This window comes from Apodemus sylvaticus, chromosome 7, assembly GCF_947179515.1.
Source record: "Apodemus sylvaticus chromosome 7, mApoSyl1.1, whole genome shotgun sequence".
Taxonomy (NCBI): Eukaryota; Metazoa; Chordata; class Mammalia; order Rodentia; family Muridae; genus Apodemus; species Apodemus sylvaticus.
In genome coordinates this window covers 112,030,701-112,049,816 of record NC_067478.1, presented here as the reverse complement: position 1 = coordinate 112,049,816, position 19,116 = coordinate 112,030,701, and the positions used below count along the sequence as shown (strand labels likewise).

At 51.8% G+C, this 19,116-nt stretch overlaps 1 protein-coding gene and 1 long non-coding RNA gene across 3 annotated transcripts; one reads left to right on the top strand and one right to left on the bottom strand.

Annotated features, from left to right (window-relative positions):
* Positions 1–1,112: 1,112 nt before the first annotated feature.
* Raver1 (ribonucleoprotein, PTB binding 1) lies at positions 1,113–17,286 on the bottom strand. Of its 2 annotated transcripts, none has more exons than XM_052188950.1 (13): positions 16,885–17,286; positions 15,316–15,382; positions 12,018–12,487; positions 6,960–7,151; positions 6,754–6,883; positions 6,442–6,542; positions 5,884–5,971; positions 5,398–5,609; positions 5,006–5,311; positions 2,907–2,981; positions 2,306–2,449; positions 1,909–1,992; positions 1,113–1,823 (listed from the first exon to the last, which is right to left on the bottom strand). In XM_052188950.1, the coding sequence occupies exons 1-13, from the start codon at positions 17,218–17,220 to the stop codon at positions 1,677–1,679; spliced, it is 2,352 nt and encodes a 783-aa protein (XP_052044910.1). In that variant the 5' UTR covers positions 17,221–17,286; the 3' UTR covers positions 1,113–1,676. The 2 variants fall into 2 exon arrangements, with proteins under 2 accessions (XP_052044910.1, XP_052044911.1); XM_052188951.1 differs by having other exon boundaries at positions 5,884–5,968; positions 16,885–17,282.
* On the top strand, positions 17,242–19,092 carry LOC127689360 (uncharacterized). Its single transcript, XR_007978892.1, has 2 exons — positions 17,242–17,323; positions 18,100–19,092. It is a non-coding gene; the product is annotated as an uncharacterized LOC127689360 (long non-coding RNA).
* The last annotated feature ends 24 nt before the right edge of the window (positions 19,093–19,116 follow it).

Sequence of the window (19,116 nt, the reverse complement as noted above, 5' to 3'; positions counted from 1 at the left end):
GGGTGCCTGTGAAGCCCAGAAGAGTGAATGGGTAGTGTGGGGGCTGGGAGCTAAACTCTGTTCTCCGCAAGAGCGGCAATCAATCGGAACCAATCTACGAGTCCTTTAGTTTTTAGACAGGATCCCCTTGTCTGGCCTTGAACTCTGAAATACCTTTACTAGAATTAAGGGTTTTGTGCAACCATGCCCAAGATTTAAATTTTGTTTGAGACAGGGTCTTTATGACCGATTCATAATGTAGACCAGGCTGGCCTCCAAGCCCAACTTAAATTTTAGGGATTGTGTGTGAGCACATCTGTCACATGTGTGTAGGTCAGAGGACAACCTATGGGAGTCAGTTCTCTCCTTCCACCATTTGGGCCAGAGGGATGAAACAGTCAGGTTGTCGGGATTAGTGTTAAGCTCTGTTACCAGAATACCGAGCTATTTTGCTAGGCCCATGTTTTATATCAAGAACCAGCCAGTTCTGATGTTTTTTTTTTTTTTTTAAAACCGTTTACTTAGAAACTTTAATTCAGCAAAGGTCTGTGCGGGGTAATGGGGTGGGGACAGGGGAAGAGGGGGATACCCCCACTAGAGTGGGTTTGGGTCATCATGTTTGGGGAGGGAGGCTGGTGGTGGCTTGGCGGGCCAGGGGCAGAGTCCCTAGGTCCCCTCAGATGGGCAGAGAGGAGGCCTGCTCCAGCGATCCAGCCCGGGGACGGTGACGACTGGGTTGGAAGGAACATGGTAGAGGTCCAGTGGCCTGGGTACAATGGTCACCTTTCAGACAGCAGCGGAGACTTTTGAAGCCAGCAGCAAACACTGGTCTGCGCACCCAGGCTCTGGGCAAAGGGGTGGTTTGCCAACACCTTCTGTCCTCAGGGCAGACACCCTGGAGAAAGGACGAACCCCAGGCCAGAGCTCTTTGGTCCTGAGCAGAGCTTTTGGAGCTCTGCATCTGAGAGGCTCTGACCCAGCAGGACCTGTGGCCCAACTTTAAGGCATCAGAAGGCAAGGATACTGAGGCAGGGGCTGGGGATCCTGGGACTTAGGGTACTGGCCAGAGTAAGCAGGCAGGGGCATGAGACAGCTATACCTGCAGCAGATGACTGGGAAGAGACTAGGGTTAAGCTGTTGGACATGTGTACATGTGGAATACAGGCCTGGGTAGGCCAGACCCTGAAGGAATCAAGTGGGGGCTTTTCCGGAGGGAAGGGGAAAGTAGATGTGATCATCATCCTGGTGGTTTTAAAATATAATAAAAATTAGAAAAGGAAATCAAAGTCAATTGTCGAAGTTTAAAAACGGGGACTGTCTCTGATCCTCACAGGTCAGGGACACCTCCAAAGGCACTCAAAGGCCAGAACACAGGAGTGACGAGGCAGGAGAGGAGGCCTGGAGAGTGGGCACAGAAGGCCAGGAGCTGGGGAGGGAAAGAGAGCAGGCCAGGCCCCTCTCTCTTAAGGCTGCAGGGTTTGGCTCCAGGAGCAAGCCCACCATGGTGTGCCCCAGATACCCCACATTCCTTGAGCTCCAGCTGGTTGGTCAGCAAAGTCTTTTGCAGAGATTTCTCTATTACCCAAAGAAAGGACATAAAAAAAATAATAAAAATAAAATCCCACAAAACACAAATACCAGAAAAACCCAAAAGCAACTTGGTGCAGGCCCTTGGAGCATCTCTGGTGCCGACCCCCTTAGAAAATCCTCTTCCGCTTCAGGTAGGAGTCTGCGTAGTGGCCGCCGAGGCCCTGGGAGTGCTGGCCCACGTAGCTGCCCTCTGGGCTGGGCTCGGGAGAGGGCAGCAGGTGGGAAGAACTGCGTTTCTGGCCACCCAGTGGGGTCTGGAGACAGACGGCAGGGGAGGCCGGGTCAGTGGCCTCCCAGAGCCAGGGCTGCCCAGCCCTGTGCCTCCCCTCCTGCCCGTACCTTCAGCAGGTGACTGTGGCCATTGGGCCCAGGGCCCAGGCCCAGGAGCCCTTCACTGGAGCCCATTGGGGAGGAACCAACAGCCTGGGGAGTCAAAGAGGTGGGGCAGGTCACCCAGGAGCTATCTAGCCTTGTGCCTGCAACTCAGAACTATGAGGCCTGGTGGTAATCCAACTGCCTCTGTCATCTGGAGCTAAGGCCACTCACACCTTAGTTAGGCCAACTTGGGATGAGAGGAAGCTGTACTTGGGGACCAGAGGGGCCGTTACCACTGTCGCATGAGCAAGACTGAGCCCTTCCCCCAGTGGAACTTAGGCTGAGGCCCCTGGATGACAAGGCTACGGAGATGTATAGACAGAGCCCGGCACCCCAATGGTCCCCGGTAGGGTAGACTCACCTTGTTGAGGTGGCTCTGCTTGAGGCCAGCCTGTAGGCCACTGGTGAAGTAGGAGGTGGGTGAGCCAGAGTAAAAATGAGGGAGGGGTCCCCCACTGCCACCACCACTGCGGGGCTCATTGAAGCTGTTAGGTGGGGGGGACATCTGCAGAGAAAGGACCAGCTGAGTGAGGGAAATCATGGCAGGAACCCTTCCCCACCATGACTCCACTTGTCCATTTTATCTTCTGGGGACCACAGCCATTGTAGCAAATTCAGGCTGGACCACAGGAAGATAGCTCTGAGTGGCTCAGGGAGACACCATGCTCTGAGCCCAGTGACCTTCACATCAACAGATGACAGACCATCTGTGTGTGGCCACGGGGTGAGTCCCTGGGGAGCTCCCGAAGGAACCTCTCACTGCCCCATTGAAGGGGGGTTAAGTAAATGCCTGAGCCTAGACGTTTGAGTTGGACAACATAGCAGGACTGCCTTCAGTCTGTGGAGTTCAGTTCCAAAGGGAACGCAGTTCCTGTTTCACAGCTGGTGCCGACTGCTCTATCCACTTTATTACATAGCCAATACAATACCCCGCAGAACACACAGGGCAGCTCGGCCCTTACCTTGTGTCGGCTGGGGCCATGAGCCCCTAAGGTTGGTTCCCGAGGATGGGAGAAGAGCCGTCTAGGTCCCACATCCTAAATTAGAGGTAGAAACATGGGGAAGGGGTTGGTGTGTGCCAACTTTACCTGGGCCAGTTCTATGCCAGTTAACACTAGGGACTCATGACCCATACTTGGGCCTGAGGGGTTTCAGTGGGATGGCCCAGCTCAAGCCAGAGCAGATGTGCTCTGTCCAAGGGACGGGTGTGCCTGGCCTCCAGGGATGGATGCTGTGAAGTGACTGTGTGTTCAAAATGGGAAGAGATGGACAGACAGACAGGATGCTAAGCATGTTCTCAAGGGAGAAGGCATGCCTTGGGAGCCGGGCAAGGCATCTGCCCAGCTAGGACGTATGAAGACCTGGTTTCTGTGCCCAGCACCGTATAAACTGGGTGTGATGGAGAAATCGAGACCTCAGCACTCAGGGGGAGAGACAGGGTAAGACATTCAGAGTCATCTCTGCTACATAGTGAATTAGGCCAGCCTGGGCTACATGAGTTCTTATCTCAAAAAACTCCAAAACCAAATAAAAATCTAGCATGGATTAAAGTCTGAAAGAGACAAAGATGGACAGGAGACTCAAGGAAGGAAGCGTATGAGCTGCAAGCCCCATTGGCTGCCAGACACAGCCTAGAGGAGACATTAATAGACATCCCTGACTCAGGAGGGTCTGATGCTCGGGCTGCCCTGGATCTTGGAGGGGCATGGGGGGGACATAGAGAGACATGGGGGCAGAGAGGTTTCTTTAAGTCCAATGATAAACTCACTCTATCTTTTTTTTTTTGGATTTGGTTTTTTCAAGACAGGGTTTCTCTGTGTAGCCCTGGCTGTCCTGGAACTCACTCTGTAGACCAGGCTGGCCTCGAACTCAGAAATCCACCTGCCTCTGCCTCCCAAGTGCTCGGATTAAAGGCGTGTGCCACCACCACCCAGCTCACTCCATCATTTTATCACTTGTGTGCCTATGTGTACCAAGACGCCACAGACTTAGTGTGCGCCTGAGAGGACAGCTCAGGGAAGCTCGCCCTCTACTGTGTGGGCCCAGGAACAGAGGCGTAGGTTTCCAGGCCTTGGCACTGGGAGCCCACACTTTAGTTTACTTTTCTTTTGTTTCTGAGGGTCTCATGTAGCCAGGGCCAGTTCTGAACTTCTGACCTCCCTGCCTCTGCCTCCCTCCCAGGGCTGGCACTACACCTCTCTGTGTGCTGTGACTCACCAAGGTCAGATGTAACATGTCCCTCCTACAGTCAAGCAGGGTCTCCAAGACTTGGAGTTCAAGCCTGGATGAAGCTCAGTGCTGGACACCTGCCTCTTTCATGGATGTGTGTGACTGTATGTGAAAACGTATGTGTGTGTACAGAGGCCAGAGGATGACGTTGGGTCCTGTTCCTCAGGGGCTGTCCATATATTCTCTATAGTTTTTGGCCAGTATTCATGTGTGTGCAGAGGCACTGAAGACAAAGATGGCATCAGGATCTTTCTCCACCTCAGTCACTGAAGCACGCAGAGCTTGCCGGTTTCGTTAATCTAGCTCACAGCCCCTCCAGGGATGCTGATCCTCTCATGCTCGCTGGGATTACACACACCTTACCACACCTGCCCAGCTCCCACACTGGGCTCTGAGGATACAGATTATTGTTCTAGCTCTGTCCACCCTTTTCAGGGCAAAGTCATGTAGCTGTGTTTTGCCTGAACCTAATATGTAGACCAGGCTGGCCTCAAACTACACAGCAATCTTCCCGCTTTGCCATCAAATCCAGTTGAAACAGGATCTCTTTCCTGGCCTAGAGTTTACCTACTAGACTAGAATGCCTTCCTGTCTCTGCCACTTCAGAACGGGAGTTATAAGCCCTACAGCCCTGCTGGTTTTATAATATGTGGATTCTGATATGAAACTTAGGTCCTCATGCCTGTGACTAAGTGATCTCATCAGATACATTTCACATTTTGGATGTTTGGACCAAGAAAGCTCACACTGCATAGTCTGCAGATGAGCCTGCTCTGCAGCTGTCAAGGGCCACCCTTAACACAGGCAGAACCCAGGCCAGCTCAGTACTCACTGTGGGGTAATCAAAGCCGTAGCTGTCAGGCAGCCCTGGCTCAGGGGGCAGGCGGTTGCTGGCGATGGGGCTGAGCAGGCGGGACTTCATTTGGAAGGCTTTGCTGCCACTGTTGCCACCACTGCCTCCACCAGGAACTGCAGGGCTAGGCAAGGGGGGCTCAGCTGGGCGGCGGCCTCTCCCAGAGCCTCCCCAGCCCCGGGTCTCCTTGCCTGCCAGGTTACTGGATGGAAGTAGGCTGTGTAGATTCAGGTAGGGGTTGACGGGGATGCGGTAGTCCTTTGGGGGCTCCCCCAGCAGTGAGACCTGTAACAGGAGGGTTCGTTTTGCTAGGGACCTGGGCAGAGGAGACCTCAAAGGCAGGGGAGGCTGGAAGCAGGGTAGCTCCTTACCCCAGGGGGTGTTGGCAGGGGCCCACTGTCCTTCGGGAGGCCTCTATGACTGGAGCCTCGGAGCCCCACAGGGGCTGGGGGCGGAGTGAGCTGGGATGCTGGGGGACCCAGACCCATGGGCTCCCGGTCACCCCCAGAGGGGCCCAGCAATGGTGGTAGTAAGGGCTGTGGCTTCCCTCGGCGGGGCGGCATTTCCGGGGCCAGGCCCCCCCCTAAAGAGAAAAGGAAGCTGTGAGCTAAGGGCCCATGTTCCTGAAACAGGGGCGAGACCCCTCTCTGTGCCTCAGAAGCCGTTCATGACTGGGGGCTCTCTGAGTGCCAGCATTCGAGGACACTGCCAGATACCCCACAGGGTGCACACCAAAGCAACAGACAGAACAGCCCAAGCAGAGTAGATTACCTGCCCAAGGCCACACGTCACATTCCCTGGGGCAGGGGAGGGGGACAGTATCTCTAGAGAGGTGGAGTGGCAGGGGCTGACTTTACCTGCAGACATTTCCCCAAGGAGGGAGTTGGGAGGTTGGGCCCCGGCCTGGAGGTTACCCAGAGGTGAGTCTCCCAGGATCCCAGGCTTCTAGAACAGAGCACAGTCAGCTGGGGGTGGTTGTGGAGACAATATGGCCTGGGAAGCAGACACGGGACACCCAGAGTCCTGGCAGTCACAGCTCAGCATTACCAACAGCAAATTTACTCACAGGCAGACACACACAGAGAGCCCTCCAGCACTGGGACCCCACCCATCATCCACTCATGTGGCCTATGGGCACACCAGGCCCTGACCAGGTATACAGGAAGTACTGAGTGCGTCAGGGCTGTCACTGCACAACTGCCACCACTGTCACACATACCCAATGACAGTCCTTAGCATGTAGCCCCTTGCTCATCACAGAACAATGCTGGCCAAGCATAACTACACCCCAGCTGTCTAAGGTTGGGCTTTCTTGGTCTTATTCACTTCAGGAACAGACACCAGGCCCAGGCAGCTCTCCAGAGCTGAGGGAAATGTAAGGAGCCTGGGGGGCTGCCCCCAACAGGGGCTGTTACCTTCTGGCTCTGGCTCTGGCTCTGCAGGGCTAGCTGCAGCAGTGCAGTGGACAGGGCAGGCCCGCTGAGCAGCGGCATGGCAGGGGGCGCACCCAGGAGGCCTGCAATGAAACACGGATGCTCTCTGATCACCCAGCACAACGGCAAGTTCTCAGCATGACAGATGGTTCTGAGGGGTCCAGGCAGGGAAGGGTGGGTCTTGCTGTGGGAAGCTCTGCTCCCTTTTGGGACCTCCATCCTCACGCCGCAGCCTCCATCGTGGGAGGAGTGGCCCATGCATGACACCCCTGCCACCAAGCATGCCTGTCTTACCCTGCTTGCCACTGGCACCTCCATGCAGCAGAGGGTTGAGGAGCAGCTGGAGGGAGGCAGATGGGCCCAGGTTGTTCAGTAGCTGCAGAATATTTGGCTCAGGCAGGAGTCCCTTGCCTCGATTGAGAGCCTGAGGAAGAGGCCAGAGGGTGGCTCAGAGCAGAGGCCACAGGGGGGCAATGGTGTCCAAGGAGCGCTCTACTCACCGTGGCTTGGGCAGCAATGAGTGCTGCCAGCATGCTTCGGCCAGGGGGACCAGGGGCACAGAAAGACACACGCAGGTGGCTGCCACCCAGGGCCAGGCCATCTGCCCGCTCTTGTGCTGCCTCTGCCATCTCTGCTGTCTCGTACTCCAGCACGGCGAAGCCCTTCAGCTGCCCATCCTGGCCACATGCCAGCTGTAGGAGATTCACTTGTGAGCACCAGGTACGTAACCAGAGACCACACACTGGACCCAAACACTGTGAGCGAACCCTGGGAGAGGGGACTCCTTGCCACTCACTGTCTATTAACTGGTTACTAAATCTGTGCAATGGCTAACAGAGGCCCTAGGTCAGTTTGCACAAGGCCACACGGCTAGCCAGAGGGCTGACAAAAGACACATCTCAGCCATAGCTATTATATTATTTGAGCTAACACACTGGGAACAAACTCTGACAGGGACTACCAGGAACATCAGGAGGTAAGAGATGGCTGCAGAGTCTGCCCTGAACATGTCTTGGGCCACAGATACTGTGGCAAGGGGCTGACTTGGGAGGGCATACCCATGCCTGCCAGGTAGCCAGGAACCACAGGCTGGCTATTCAAGGCTGCCATTACTATGTGAATGTGGAAGTCATGGCGCCACTGTAGAGACTCTAAAGTCACACCAGAGCTATTTCACTTCAGCAGTCTCCTCCACAGCAGCCCAGTGGTTTGCTGAGCCCATACCCTCATCTAGAAGTTCAGACCGGGCACGTTTCAGGACTGAAAATGAACGGAAGCTAGATTAGTCTGAGGCTACCCATACCGTACTTACATTGTTTTAGTAAGATAGGATCTCACTGCATTGCCCTGGCTAACGTGGAACTCATAGACAAGCATGGCCTAGAACTCAAATCTGTCAGCCTCTGCCTGCTGGGTGCTGGATTAAAGGGCATATGCCATCACACCCAGGCCTCAAAGAAAAAACTTAGGATATTTGAGAGGGCGTGTCCCCTGTTCAGTCACCATTCCTTTGAGGCAGGCTCTCCCTAAACTTGGGGCTCACATTTTTCTGGACGATGCTAGAAATCAGCAAGCGCTCTTTCTGCCCCTACCTTCAGTGCTGGGTTCATACAGTTATGTACATAAATATATTGAAAGGCAGTGTCTCTAAAGAAAGGGGAAGGGAGGGATGGAGGGAGGAAGAAGAGCTAGATATGTCGGCATACCTGCAACCCTGTAACTACAGGTCTTAGGGGGCAGAGGCAAGAGTGTCAGGGTCCAAAGCTGGCCTGGACTACATAGTACATCTCAGCTACATCAAGGTAATTTGTCTCCAAAGAAATAAGATATCGGGCTGGAAAGATGGCTCGCTCAGTGGTTAAGAGCACTGACTGCTCTTCTGAAGGTCCTGAGTTCAAATCCCAGCAACCACATGGTGGCTCACAACCATCTGTAATGAGATCTGATGCCCTCTTCTGGTGTGTCTGAAGACAACTACAGTGTACTTACATAGAATAATAAATAAATCTTTAAAAAAAAAAAAAAAGAAGATATCAGCTCTTGCTCTGTCAAAAAGAATATGGCCTCAGTAAAATGTGCAGTAAGGCTGGAGATAACTCAGCAGGTTAAGTGCCAGCCCTGCTCTGTCAGAGGACCCAAGTTTGGTTCCCAACATGTAGGGAGAACCCAGACATAGAACCAGCCACCATAAACATCTAGCATGTCTACTATGTTGCACTCTAAGCCCAGGAAGACAGTGGCTAGTGGCTAAGTATGTTTCCATCGTAACTCCCCTGCATAAGAGCCCAGGCCAGCAGAGCCCTCAGCAGTTTCCTTACTTTTTTAAAGACATGGATCACTGTTGAGCATAAGCTGGGCTGGAACTCAGAGAACATCTGCCTCTGTTTCTGCAGTGCTGGGATTTAAAGGCATGCAGCTTAGCCAGGCACAATGGCACACGTGAAGTAGGCTGGCCAAATGCTGCTTGTGTTATGACATTGATTTTGGGCCCCAAGACTGCTTACATGAGTGACTACACATAAGACACAGAGGGGCCCTCCCCCATTTGGGTCCATTGGTGTATAAAGATGCCAGCAGCCAATGGCTGAACAGGACAGAGGTGGGACTTTAACGTTCCCAGGCTTAGCTGGGTGGTGGTGGCGCCCGCCTGTAATCCCAGCACTCTGGCAGAGGCAGGCGGATTTCTGAGTTCAAGGCCAGCCTGGTCTACAGAGTGAGTTCCAGGACAGCCTCAGCTATGCAGAGAAACCCTGTCTGGGGTGGGGTGGGGAGATTCCCAGGCTTGGGAGAGGTAGGAAAAAAAGGAAGAGTCAGAATCACCATGTATGAAAGGGGCGTAGGACGACCAACCATGTAAGAATGTGGGTAAGTGGTCCTAATGGCCACTTCCCAGTGGGGGAGCAGAGATGAAATATAGCTTTTAGAGGATGTTAACTCTGGGAATACGGGAGGGGAATATTTGCTAGCCATGGGAAGGATTAGAAGATTCCACTCTCTGAGCTAGTCAAGGCGCATCAAAATTAACTGCATGTGCCTTTCATTTGAGAATCCAGAGGGCTCTGGTGGCGCTAAAAAAGCACCCTGCTGGGAGCCAAAGAAGTCTAATTCACTGCTTACATTTGGCGCCCAATGTGGGGCAAGAGCTCACTAATGGCATAGGTCTAGGAGGGGAGAAGGCGTTCGTGGTTCCCACACAAGCTGCGTATTTACCCTGGGCCCTTCTGAAAGGCTTCTAGCAGCCTCAGAGAGCCTTAGGTAGGAGGAGCCAGGGGCCCTGCTGTGCAAACACAGGCTGGCTGCTCTGAGACAGAGTCAGATGGTAGACACAGCCAACTTCCTATAAGCAAATAAGCAAAGGACAGGGTATAATGGTAATTGCTTTAATGTTCTTAAGTATACATGAAAACTTAAAAAAAAAAAATTAAGAGTTTTGCCAGGGCAAATACTCAGGATCTTTGAACATGGGTCTAGGTGGGATTTCTGGGACTGCCATGCCTGGTATAACAAACCCAGAGCTGAGAAATAGGCTTATTCAATAAGTAGAAAGTAATGTATTCTATAGATAAATACTTTAAGGCTTTTGATCTTAAATTACAGGAGATAGTCAGCCTAACCTATCTCAGACAGTGGAAACTTAGGCCTTGATAATTATATAAAAAGAAAGGAGACATAAGTACCTACAGAGATATTAATCTCCATAGAAGGGAGGATTTACATATGCATAAAGAATTGAGGCTTTTGATCTGTAAAATTAGGTCAATAAGCAGGGGATAGGGAACCTAACCTATCTCAGTAGTGCTACACACACACACACACACACACACACACACACACACACACACACACACACACTCCCTCGCCTTTAATTCCAGCACCCAGGAGGCAGAGTCATGTGAGTTCAGGGTCAGCTTGGTCTACACACAGTGTGCGTTCCTGGACAGTCAGGGCTATATAGACTGACCCTGTCTTTTAAAACAAAAACAAACAAAAACGGACCAAAAATACAGTAAGATAAAAGGTATATATATGCCCCGTGCCCCCGTGCTTTATTACTTGAAAAAAATTTAAATTCCATTTTATTTATTCTATGTGAGTTCATGTGTCAAGGGTAACTTGAGAGTTAGTTGGTTCTCTCTCTCTCTACCACATATGGCCCAGGAATCAAACTGTGTCATCAGGCCTGACATAGCTTATCACCTGAGCTAAGAGGATGCAGGGCCTTAGGCACACTCCCAGCCCTGCCCCCACTGGCAGGTTCTATGAAAGCACTCTATCATGAACCACATACTGTGACCGTCTCATAAACCCACAGACAGGTGGGAAACGGTCGCCATGGGACTGGGATCACATGCGCTCTAAACTGTGAGCTGGAGACCCAAACCTTGATCTGTCTTGTCTCCCAAGCCCATGTTCTATTCAGAGCACCAGTACACAACTGTGTCCTGCAGAGGTGGACTCACAAATAGCATCTTAACAAGGGCACGGGATATAGCGCTATGGTAAAGCACTGGCTGGGCAAGACTGTTTCCATTCCCAGCATTAGCAAAATAAACAAACACATGGAAACATAGAATGAAGGGCCAAGCTTTGGTAATAATCATTCATAAGGCAAAAGATGGCTCAATAGGAAAAGACAGTTAAGCCTCACAAACTCAATTTGATCCCCAGTACCCACATGATTATAGGAGAAATGACTACTGACAACTGTCCTCTGAACACCACACAAGGACCATTGTGAAGGCCCGTACGCATACACACACAGAAGCACAAAGATAAATGGACAAGTTATTTTCAGGACTCTTTAACACTTAGCCTATGTAGAGTACTGTGATGTATCGTTAATCCCAGCACTTGAGGCACAGGCAGGCGGCCTCTGAGTTCCAGGCTAGCCATGATTATACAAGGAGCCCCTGACTAGAAAAGAGGCGGGAGAGTAAGGGGCAGGCAAAGGGACTTGCCCACAACACCACGGAGGGAGGGTTGAAATCCACCCACGCCCAACTGTCTGTCATCTGATTCTGGCCAGATTCTGGCCTCTTCCATGCCCCACTTTGCCACAGATGTGCAAGACACTGATGGAACTGGAGCTGGGGCAGAGCAGGGAGAGCTATATTGTCTAGAATGCAGGAAGCCCTAGGGAATTCCAACCCCCACACCACAGAAACTTAGCGTGGTGAAGCATGATCCAGTCCTTGAGAGGTGGAGCCCATAGGACCTAGACTTCAGGGCTCACCCTCAGCTACATACCAAGGTCAGGGTCAGTATAGCATGGGCTATCTCAAAAACCAACAAACATGAGTCAGGCAGTGCCTACTATGAGGGTTAGGCAAGAAGATGGTGTTTCTAGGCTAGCCTAGGCTACATGGCCTAAGTAATGAGAGTGATAAGGGTGTGAGCAGGACTCCCATCCTACCTACAACAGATGAGCCAAGGAAGATTTGCACTCTGACCTTTGAACCATTTCCACATCTAGGCTCTTAACCACCATATCCCAGAGCCTCTCCCAAGAGCCCCATTCAAAGTTCTAAGACAGCTGCTTCAAAGGACCCAAGACCTACCTGACAGAAGGTAGGGGTATGGACCGCTGACAGAGCCCGGCGCAGGGCATCCACGTCGCTGAAGCCAGGTGGCAGGTGGTCCACACAGAGGCACCGAGAATGTAACAGCGCAGGGGTCAGCTGCCCAGCATCTGTCCAGTGCACGTACAGTGTGCGTGGGCCCAGTGGCTTGCCCAGCAAGTCAGACTTGGCCCTGGCTGCCGAGTCTTTCTTCATGTACTCTGCAAAGCCATAGCCTTTAGAGTGGCCAGTGCGCTCACTGTACACTAAGAAGCAGCGCTCCAGGCTGCCAAAGGGCCGCACCAGCTCTTCAAATTGCGCCTGGGTCAGACTAGGGGGCAGGTTGGCCACGCACAGCAGAGCATCAGTAGGCTGCAACTGAACCGACAGCTCCCGCTCTCGAAGGCGGCTCTGGTGGAAGGTGTTGATGGCAGCTTCAGCCTGCTCCCCATTCAGCAGGGTCACAAAAGCTGTAGGGTAGGAGAGAACCTGGGTCAGAGTGACCTTCTCTCTCTCTACCCTGGCCCCTCTAGAACAGAACACCAACTACTACCGGCAAGCGCAATCCAGTCAGCTAGGTTCCCCCCCTGACATCTCTCCACAACACTTATGTGCCTTGTGCCTTTGGAGACCAGAAGATGGTTTTAAACCTCTTGGAACTGGAGTTATAGACAGTTGTTAACCACGGTGTGTGTGCTGGGCATCGAACCTGGGTCCTCTGGAATATCAGCCAGTGTTCTGAATTACTGAACTATCACATGAGTTCCAACCCCAAACTCTTTTCTTTTTTAAAAGATTTATTTATGTATTTTATGTATGTGAATACTTGGTCTGCATGTATATCTGCACACTACCAGCAACAGCAACAGATAGGCATGAGTTGCCAAGTGGGCACTGGGAATTGGAACTCAGGACTGTTGGAAGAAAAGTGTGCTGGAACTCACTCTGTAGACCAGGCTGGCCTGGAACTCAGAAATCCTCCTGCCTCTGCCTCCCAAGTGCTGGGATTAAAGGCGTGCGCCACCACCGCCTGGCTCAGAGTAGAACTTTCAAAACAGCTTTACCCACTGGGCCATCTCACTTGCTCCTAGGATATTTGCTTGCTTGCTTTTCTCTTTCTCTCTCTCTCTCTCTCTCTCTCTCTCTCTCTCTCTCTCTCTCTCTCTCTCTCTCTCTCTCTCTCTCTCTCTCTCTCTCTCTCTCCTTCTCCTCCTCTTCTGTTTGTTTCCTGACTGACCTGGACTAGATTTATAGACCAGACTGGCCTTGATGTAAGAAATACAGCTCTCTTTGTCTTTCAAGTGCTGGGATTAAAGTTGTGTGCCGCCACACTCTGCCATGTTATTTTCTAGAAGGGACTTAAAACATCCTTGGATTGTGCTCACTCCACGCCCTGCGGAGGAGGACTGCACTGGGTGCTCAGTTGCATTGGTCTGCCTTGTTGATACCTAGGACTCTTCTTGCACGCGTATGGGTGTGTTAAACAGTGTATGTTTACATGTGAGTGAGCACAGGGACGGGTAGAAGTTGTCCCTTATTTAATGCCAGGGCTTGTTAATTTGGCTAATCTTGTTCAGGAGACTGTCCCCCACTTCCCACACACTTCTATGACAAGTGGGCCATCAGGCCGGACCACCCAGCACTCACGAGCTGCTGGGGCTCCAACTGCAATGCTCATGCTCACCTGGCAAGTGCCGAGCCGCAGTCTGTGCCGGGCACTCTCAGGCTGCATCCACAACTGTTACTCGTATACAATCGCATAGAGGAAGCACAGACTAAGATTCCAACCTGTGACCGCGTGCCTCCAGTGGCCAGGATCTTAACCACCGACAGGCCTGTCAGGTAGGTGTTAAAAGGGGCGCACTCCTTGCCACATTAAGTTGTCGGAGGTTCTACAGAGACTAACACCTGGCACGAGGCAAAGTCTTACCTCAAGGGCAGAGGGCTGACCATACCATAGAGGGGCAGATGTGCCAGCCTCAGCCTATGACAGGGTAGGATGCCCAGTGGGCCTGGGTTAGGAAGAAACAGGTCAGAGCAGCAGGAACTGAGCACACTGATTATATGTATTATAAGCCTCATACTTTGGAAGAAGCTGCAGGATGTCTTGATGTTCAAGGCCATCTTCACTTATACAATAAACTTAACTTTATGTCTGGGTTATATGAGATCTGACATAAATAAAACCTAAAGTCCAAAACCAAAAATGGGCCTGGAAAGAAGGCTCAGCACTTTAAGAGTACTTGCTGCTTTTGCTTTTTTCAAGACAGGGTTTCTCTGTGTAGCCCTGGCTGTCCTGGAACTCACTCTGTAGACCAGACTGGCCTCGAACTAAGAAATCTGCCTGCCTCTGCCTCCCAAGTGCTGGGATTAAAGGCGTGAGCCACCACCCACAGCACTTGCTGCTTTTGCAAGGATGAGTTTTGGTTCCCAGCACCCGCCTACAACCCTCTTTAGGTTCCATGAAACCCAGTGCCCTGTGCCAGCCTCCGTGGGTACCAAACATGCAAATGGTGCTCAGGCAAAACACCCATACACACCACATAAAGATAACCACAAGTTTTAGGATAGCTGGGCACATAATGAACTCCAGGACAATCTGGGCTACAGCTGAAATCCATGCCTCAAAGAAACAAAAAAGAAGGCTGGAAAATGGAGTCTGCTGCTATGCCTAATGCCCTGAGGTCCAGCCCCAGACTCACATGAGTGAGGATACGCATGCTCTCCTAACCATTTGTCATCACAGCCCCCATAGTCTAAGATGGGAGAACTGGCCGGGCAGTGGTGGCGCACACCTGTAATCCCAGCACTTGGGAGGCAGAGGCAGGTGTTTTACTGAGTAGTTCGAAGCCAGCCTGGTCTCCAGAGTGAATTCCAGGACAGCCTGGGCTACAGAGAGAAACCCTGTCTCAAAACAAACAAACAAACAAACAAACAATAGGAGAACTGCCCAGAATACACAGCAAGACAGAAACAGAGACCCTGCCTCAGCAAGGGGGACACTGACTGCAGAACACTGTCCTCTAACCTCACACTTGTTGCCTATGCTCACACTCACACACAACAGACAAACTCACAAGGGTGGGTGGTGCCCACCTTTAATCCGGGCACTTAAGAAACAAAGGCAGGAAGGTGAATCCTAGGAATCCAAGGCCAACCGGAGCTTCATGTGGGTCCCTGCCTCAAAAGCGTTAATATGCAGACAGATATGAAAGGATCTGTTTTCTCTCACACAATTCAGAAGAGATGCTGAGCCGGGTCCTGTCAAAACTGCCCTGTCCACCCATGGCCCACAAACCTGTCCCTTTGTATTTGTCCACGAAACAGTACTTGAGTTCGTAGTCGCTCAGGAGGTCATGTACTTCCTGCAGAGACACAATCAGAAGCCAGGGAGTCACTGGGCAAGCCTGCCTACAGGTGGGCCTTCCATACAAGTGGATAAATGAGTAGCTGTTTGTCTGTACAGCTACCTTCTACAACCTATCTTATGCAGTGCAAGACTGCAGACTGCATGCTGGGATCACCAACAGCTCAAACTGCATGTCTTCAGAGAGGTTGCCTAACTTGACTGACTTCCCCCATGCAAGGTTAAAACACCTTCACAGATAATTACTAAGCCATTTTCTCCAAAGGGAAACAAACTGAGGCTGTGAACCACACACGGGTCAGTGGTGGCGCACGCCTTTAATCCCAGCACTTGGGAGGCAGAGGCAGGTGGATTTCTTGAGTTCCAGGCCAACCCAGAGAAACCCTGTCTCGAAAAACCGAAGGGGAGGGGAAAAAAAAGTGAAGCACACAAACTGTCATGGCAACAGGAGGAGGCATGCTACCCAGGAGTACCTGTTGCCCAGAAACTCCACTCACTTATTTGGTCCTACACTGTGGGGTCGCAGGAGCCACCCCAACTCCCTCGTGGTGACAGGGCTGCTGCTTTGGATGCTGGCTTCCCAGCACCAAATGACCTGTGTATGAGCCCAAGGAGATAGGGCGGGCAATTCCAGATATGCACGAGACCCCTGTCTACTCCGGGTCTGTTCCCCTTATACTCCCCACACCCCTGGGTCTTCGCTAGCCATGTGCCTACTGAGTAGTGGGTCCGGGGATGAGCCAGGGAGCGGAGATTCTCTGGAGAACCAGAACGGGCCTATCCCACCACCACGGGGCAGGGCAACATAGATACCACTTTCTTGGGTCCAAAGAGCATTGCACACCCTGCTCTACGTAGGTTCCCAATAGAAGGGCACTCCCGGCAGACAAGATTAGCCATAGGGAAGTGCCACAGAATACACATTCCCAAACCCTGGCCATGTTCATTTCGAAGGGAGACTTCATTTTCCCAAATCAATGCTAGTAGGCATTTGAGGGATGCAGCTCCAACTTTCCGGTCTACCTCTAAAAGGTGTGGATGTATGTATGTATACGCATGATAAGAAATGTCATGCTCTTAATTCTGAGACTTCCAGATTTGTGCTCCTGTCACCAGAAGGCAGAGGAGGGAAAGCACCCTCTGAATATGCATGGGGCAGTTGGAATCTATTTCAGCCAACCTTATTCACAGTCCCCCCCGCGCATATTTCAACGGGGCCACAGCTGCCTGCCTCTTCCAACTACCCGCAACCTTCGACCACTTGGCCTCTCCCAAGTCCGATGGTCGCCCCTAGCAACGTGGGCCCGCACTTCAAAGTGGGCTTTTTCTTCTTCCTGACCATGCCCTTTCCACTTCGTTCTTAATGTCTCACGACCCTGGGAAAGGAGACGACACTGAGGCGAGCCCCCACGCACAGCAGCGTTGGTACCGCCCGGTTTCCAACCCCGCGCACGCGCACCGTGGTATTTCCCGCCACGCTCTCACCCCCACCCCCCATACCTGGTTGGTCACGTCCCCCGGGAGGCCTCGGATCAGTATCTTGCGGCGGTTACGGAACTGGCGCTCAGTGTGTTCCAGGCGTTTCCGGATCTCTTCCGGATCGAGCGGCGGCAACTCTTGTTCGGGCGCCCGGCGATCGACGGTCTCGGAAGTTTCCGCTTCGGCCTCCGCCTCCGGGCTGAGCGGCGGCCGGTGAGTAACGGACACGTCGGCCGCCATCTTGGGAAACCCGGCGCCTTCTGGGACCAGCGAGCTCAGGGCGGAGCGACATAGAGCGGCAAGGAGGGCGCGCGTAGTGATTGGTTGGTGGAAGCCCCGCCTCTCTCCCGGCCCCATCCAGCCTATTGGCTGGAACCAGCGTCGCGAGCTTTGCTCCCTTCTCCTGACCCTGGGCCATTGAGTAAAAGGGCGGAGCTGCAGCAGGGAACCGCCTTGCCAGGTAGGAATGAGAATAGACAGGAATGAAAATAGGCGTTCTATCCCTAACACCGCCTAAAGAGCTGGTCAGGTGCACATACCTGTAATATAAGCCCTTGAGAGGTGAAGGCAGATCTTATGACGTCATCCTCAGTTACAACGTAAATCAAATTCATAGGGATCCTGTCTCAACAGGGAAAATAAAACGACAGACAAAAATTAGGTGTGCTGACGTATGCATGCATGCAGTTCCAGCACTTGAGAAATGGAAACTGTAGGATCAGAAGTTCAAAGTCATTCCCTACTGTACAACTCAAGTTTGAGATAAACCTGATTCAAAAAGGAAAAACAAAAAACGAACAACCAAACCAAAACCAAACAGACAAACAAACAAAAAACCCTGGCGCTATTTCCTAGGCAGCCTGGTCTACATAGTAAGACACAGTTTCAAAAAAAAAAAAGGACCCGGCTACTAAGAATGGTAACGCCCGAGTTTTATTCCCGGCAGACTTGGTAGGGGTACTAGAGCTAGACAGCCCAGGAAGCTAAAGATTAAACAGGAACCGGAGAAGGGACCAGCAAAAGACACAATCAAGAAGGAAGACAGCAGTTTATAATGACAGACATGGGTCTCTCTAACATCACAAAGCTTCTTTCAGGAGTATGTGGGCAAGTGCTAATCAACATATATATATATGGTTTTGTTTTTTGTGACAGGGTTTCTCGGTGACTATCCTATGTGGGCAAGTGCTAATCAACATATATATATATGGTTTTGTTTTTTGTTTTTTGTGACAGGGTTTCTTGGTGACTGTCCTGGAACTTACTCAGTAGACTAAACTGTCCTTGAACTCACAGAGATCTACCTGCCACCTGCCTCAGCCTCCAGAGTGCTGGGATTAAAGGTGTGCACTATCACACCCAGTGAAATTTGAAGGTTTTATTGATCCGGAACTTGATACAGCCCAATCCTTTTCGCAATCTGGACCTTGATCTTCCCCTATCTCAGGCTATCCCTGAGCTATCCTTGGACTACAATGGCCTGAGAGACTTAGAAGTACTTCCATAGCTCAGGTGGTAGCTGTCATTCTGGCTCTACGTCCCGGGGATGTTCATGGAAGCCACTGCAGTGGTCACCATCCCTAGGGTCACCATAGCCCGACGATGATGAAGATGATAATGATGATGGCCGACCTGGCCAGGATCCTTGGCTCCTAGTGTAACCTTGTCCTGATAACCAATATAGTCATTTGACAACTGTCATTTTCACATATGTGCATATGTGTGCCCTGGGTTCCTGAGGAACTTGCCCCTGTAGACCTTACAGGTTCCTCTGATACCTTGAATGTCAGTCGCTGTGAGCAAGGTGTTCTAATGTCTTGCCTTGGGCTGGTTTCCTGGCAGTGATAGGTGCCATTGTGGTTTAGGTTGACAAGTAGTGAGGTACCTCAGGCCTGGTGTCCTCATGCTGGAGCTTCAGAGCTCATTGCCCTGGGCCTGACACTGCCAGATGTGCTTTAAAACCCTCGAGGTGCAAGTGGCCAGGCCCTTTCCGTAGACAACCAAACCCTGGCCTACAGAAAGAGAGAAAAAAAAGCCCAAGATCAGGCTGTAGAATCCCACCAGCCCCTGAGCTTGTCCTAAGATCTGGCCACAGAATCCCACCAACTCCCAGGGCGTCCTGAAAACCCCTTTATATAAAGCCTGTCTCCTGCTCAGCCCTCTGCTGCTTGTCTCCAGAACGAAGGCATCCACTCTCTTGTGTTTTTCCAGTAAATCTCTTGTGTGAGGTTTGTTGTATGGTGTGACTTTGTG

What these genes read in the sequence shown, in the direction of transcription:
- Raver1 (XM_052188950.1), bottom strand. Translation starts at nt 17,220, where the DNA reads ATGGGGCCGGGAGAGAGGCGGGGCTTCCACCAACCAATCACTACGCGC. An exon ending in GGACAAATACAAAGGGACAG is followed by an intron (nt 12,488 to 15,315) that starts GTTTGTGGGCCA and finishes CCTACCCTACAG; the next exon opens with CTTTTGTGACCCTGCTGAAT. An exon ending in GCCAGAGCCAGAGCCAGAAG is followed by an intron (nt 5,972 to 6,441) that starts GTAACAGCCCCT and finishes GCTCTGTTCTAG; the next exon opens with AAGCCTGGGATCCTGGGAGA.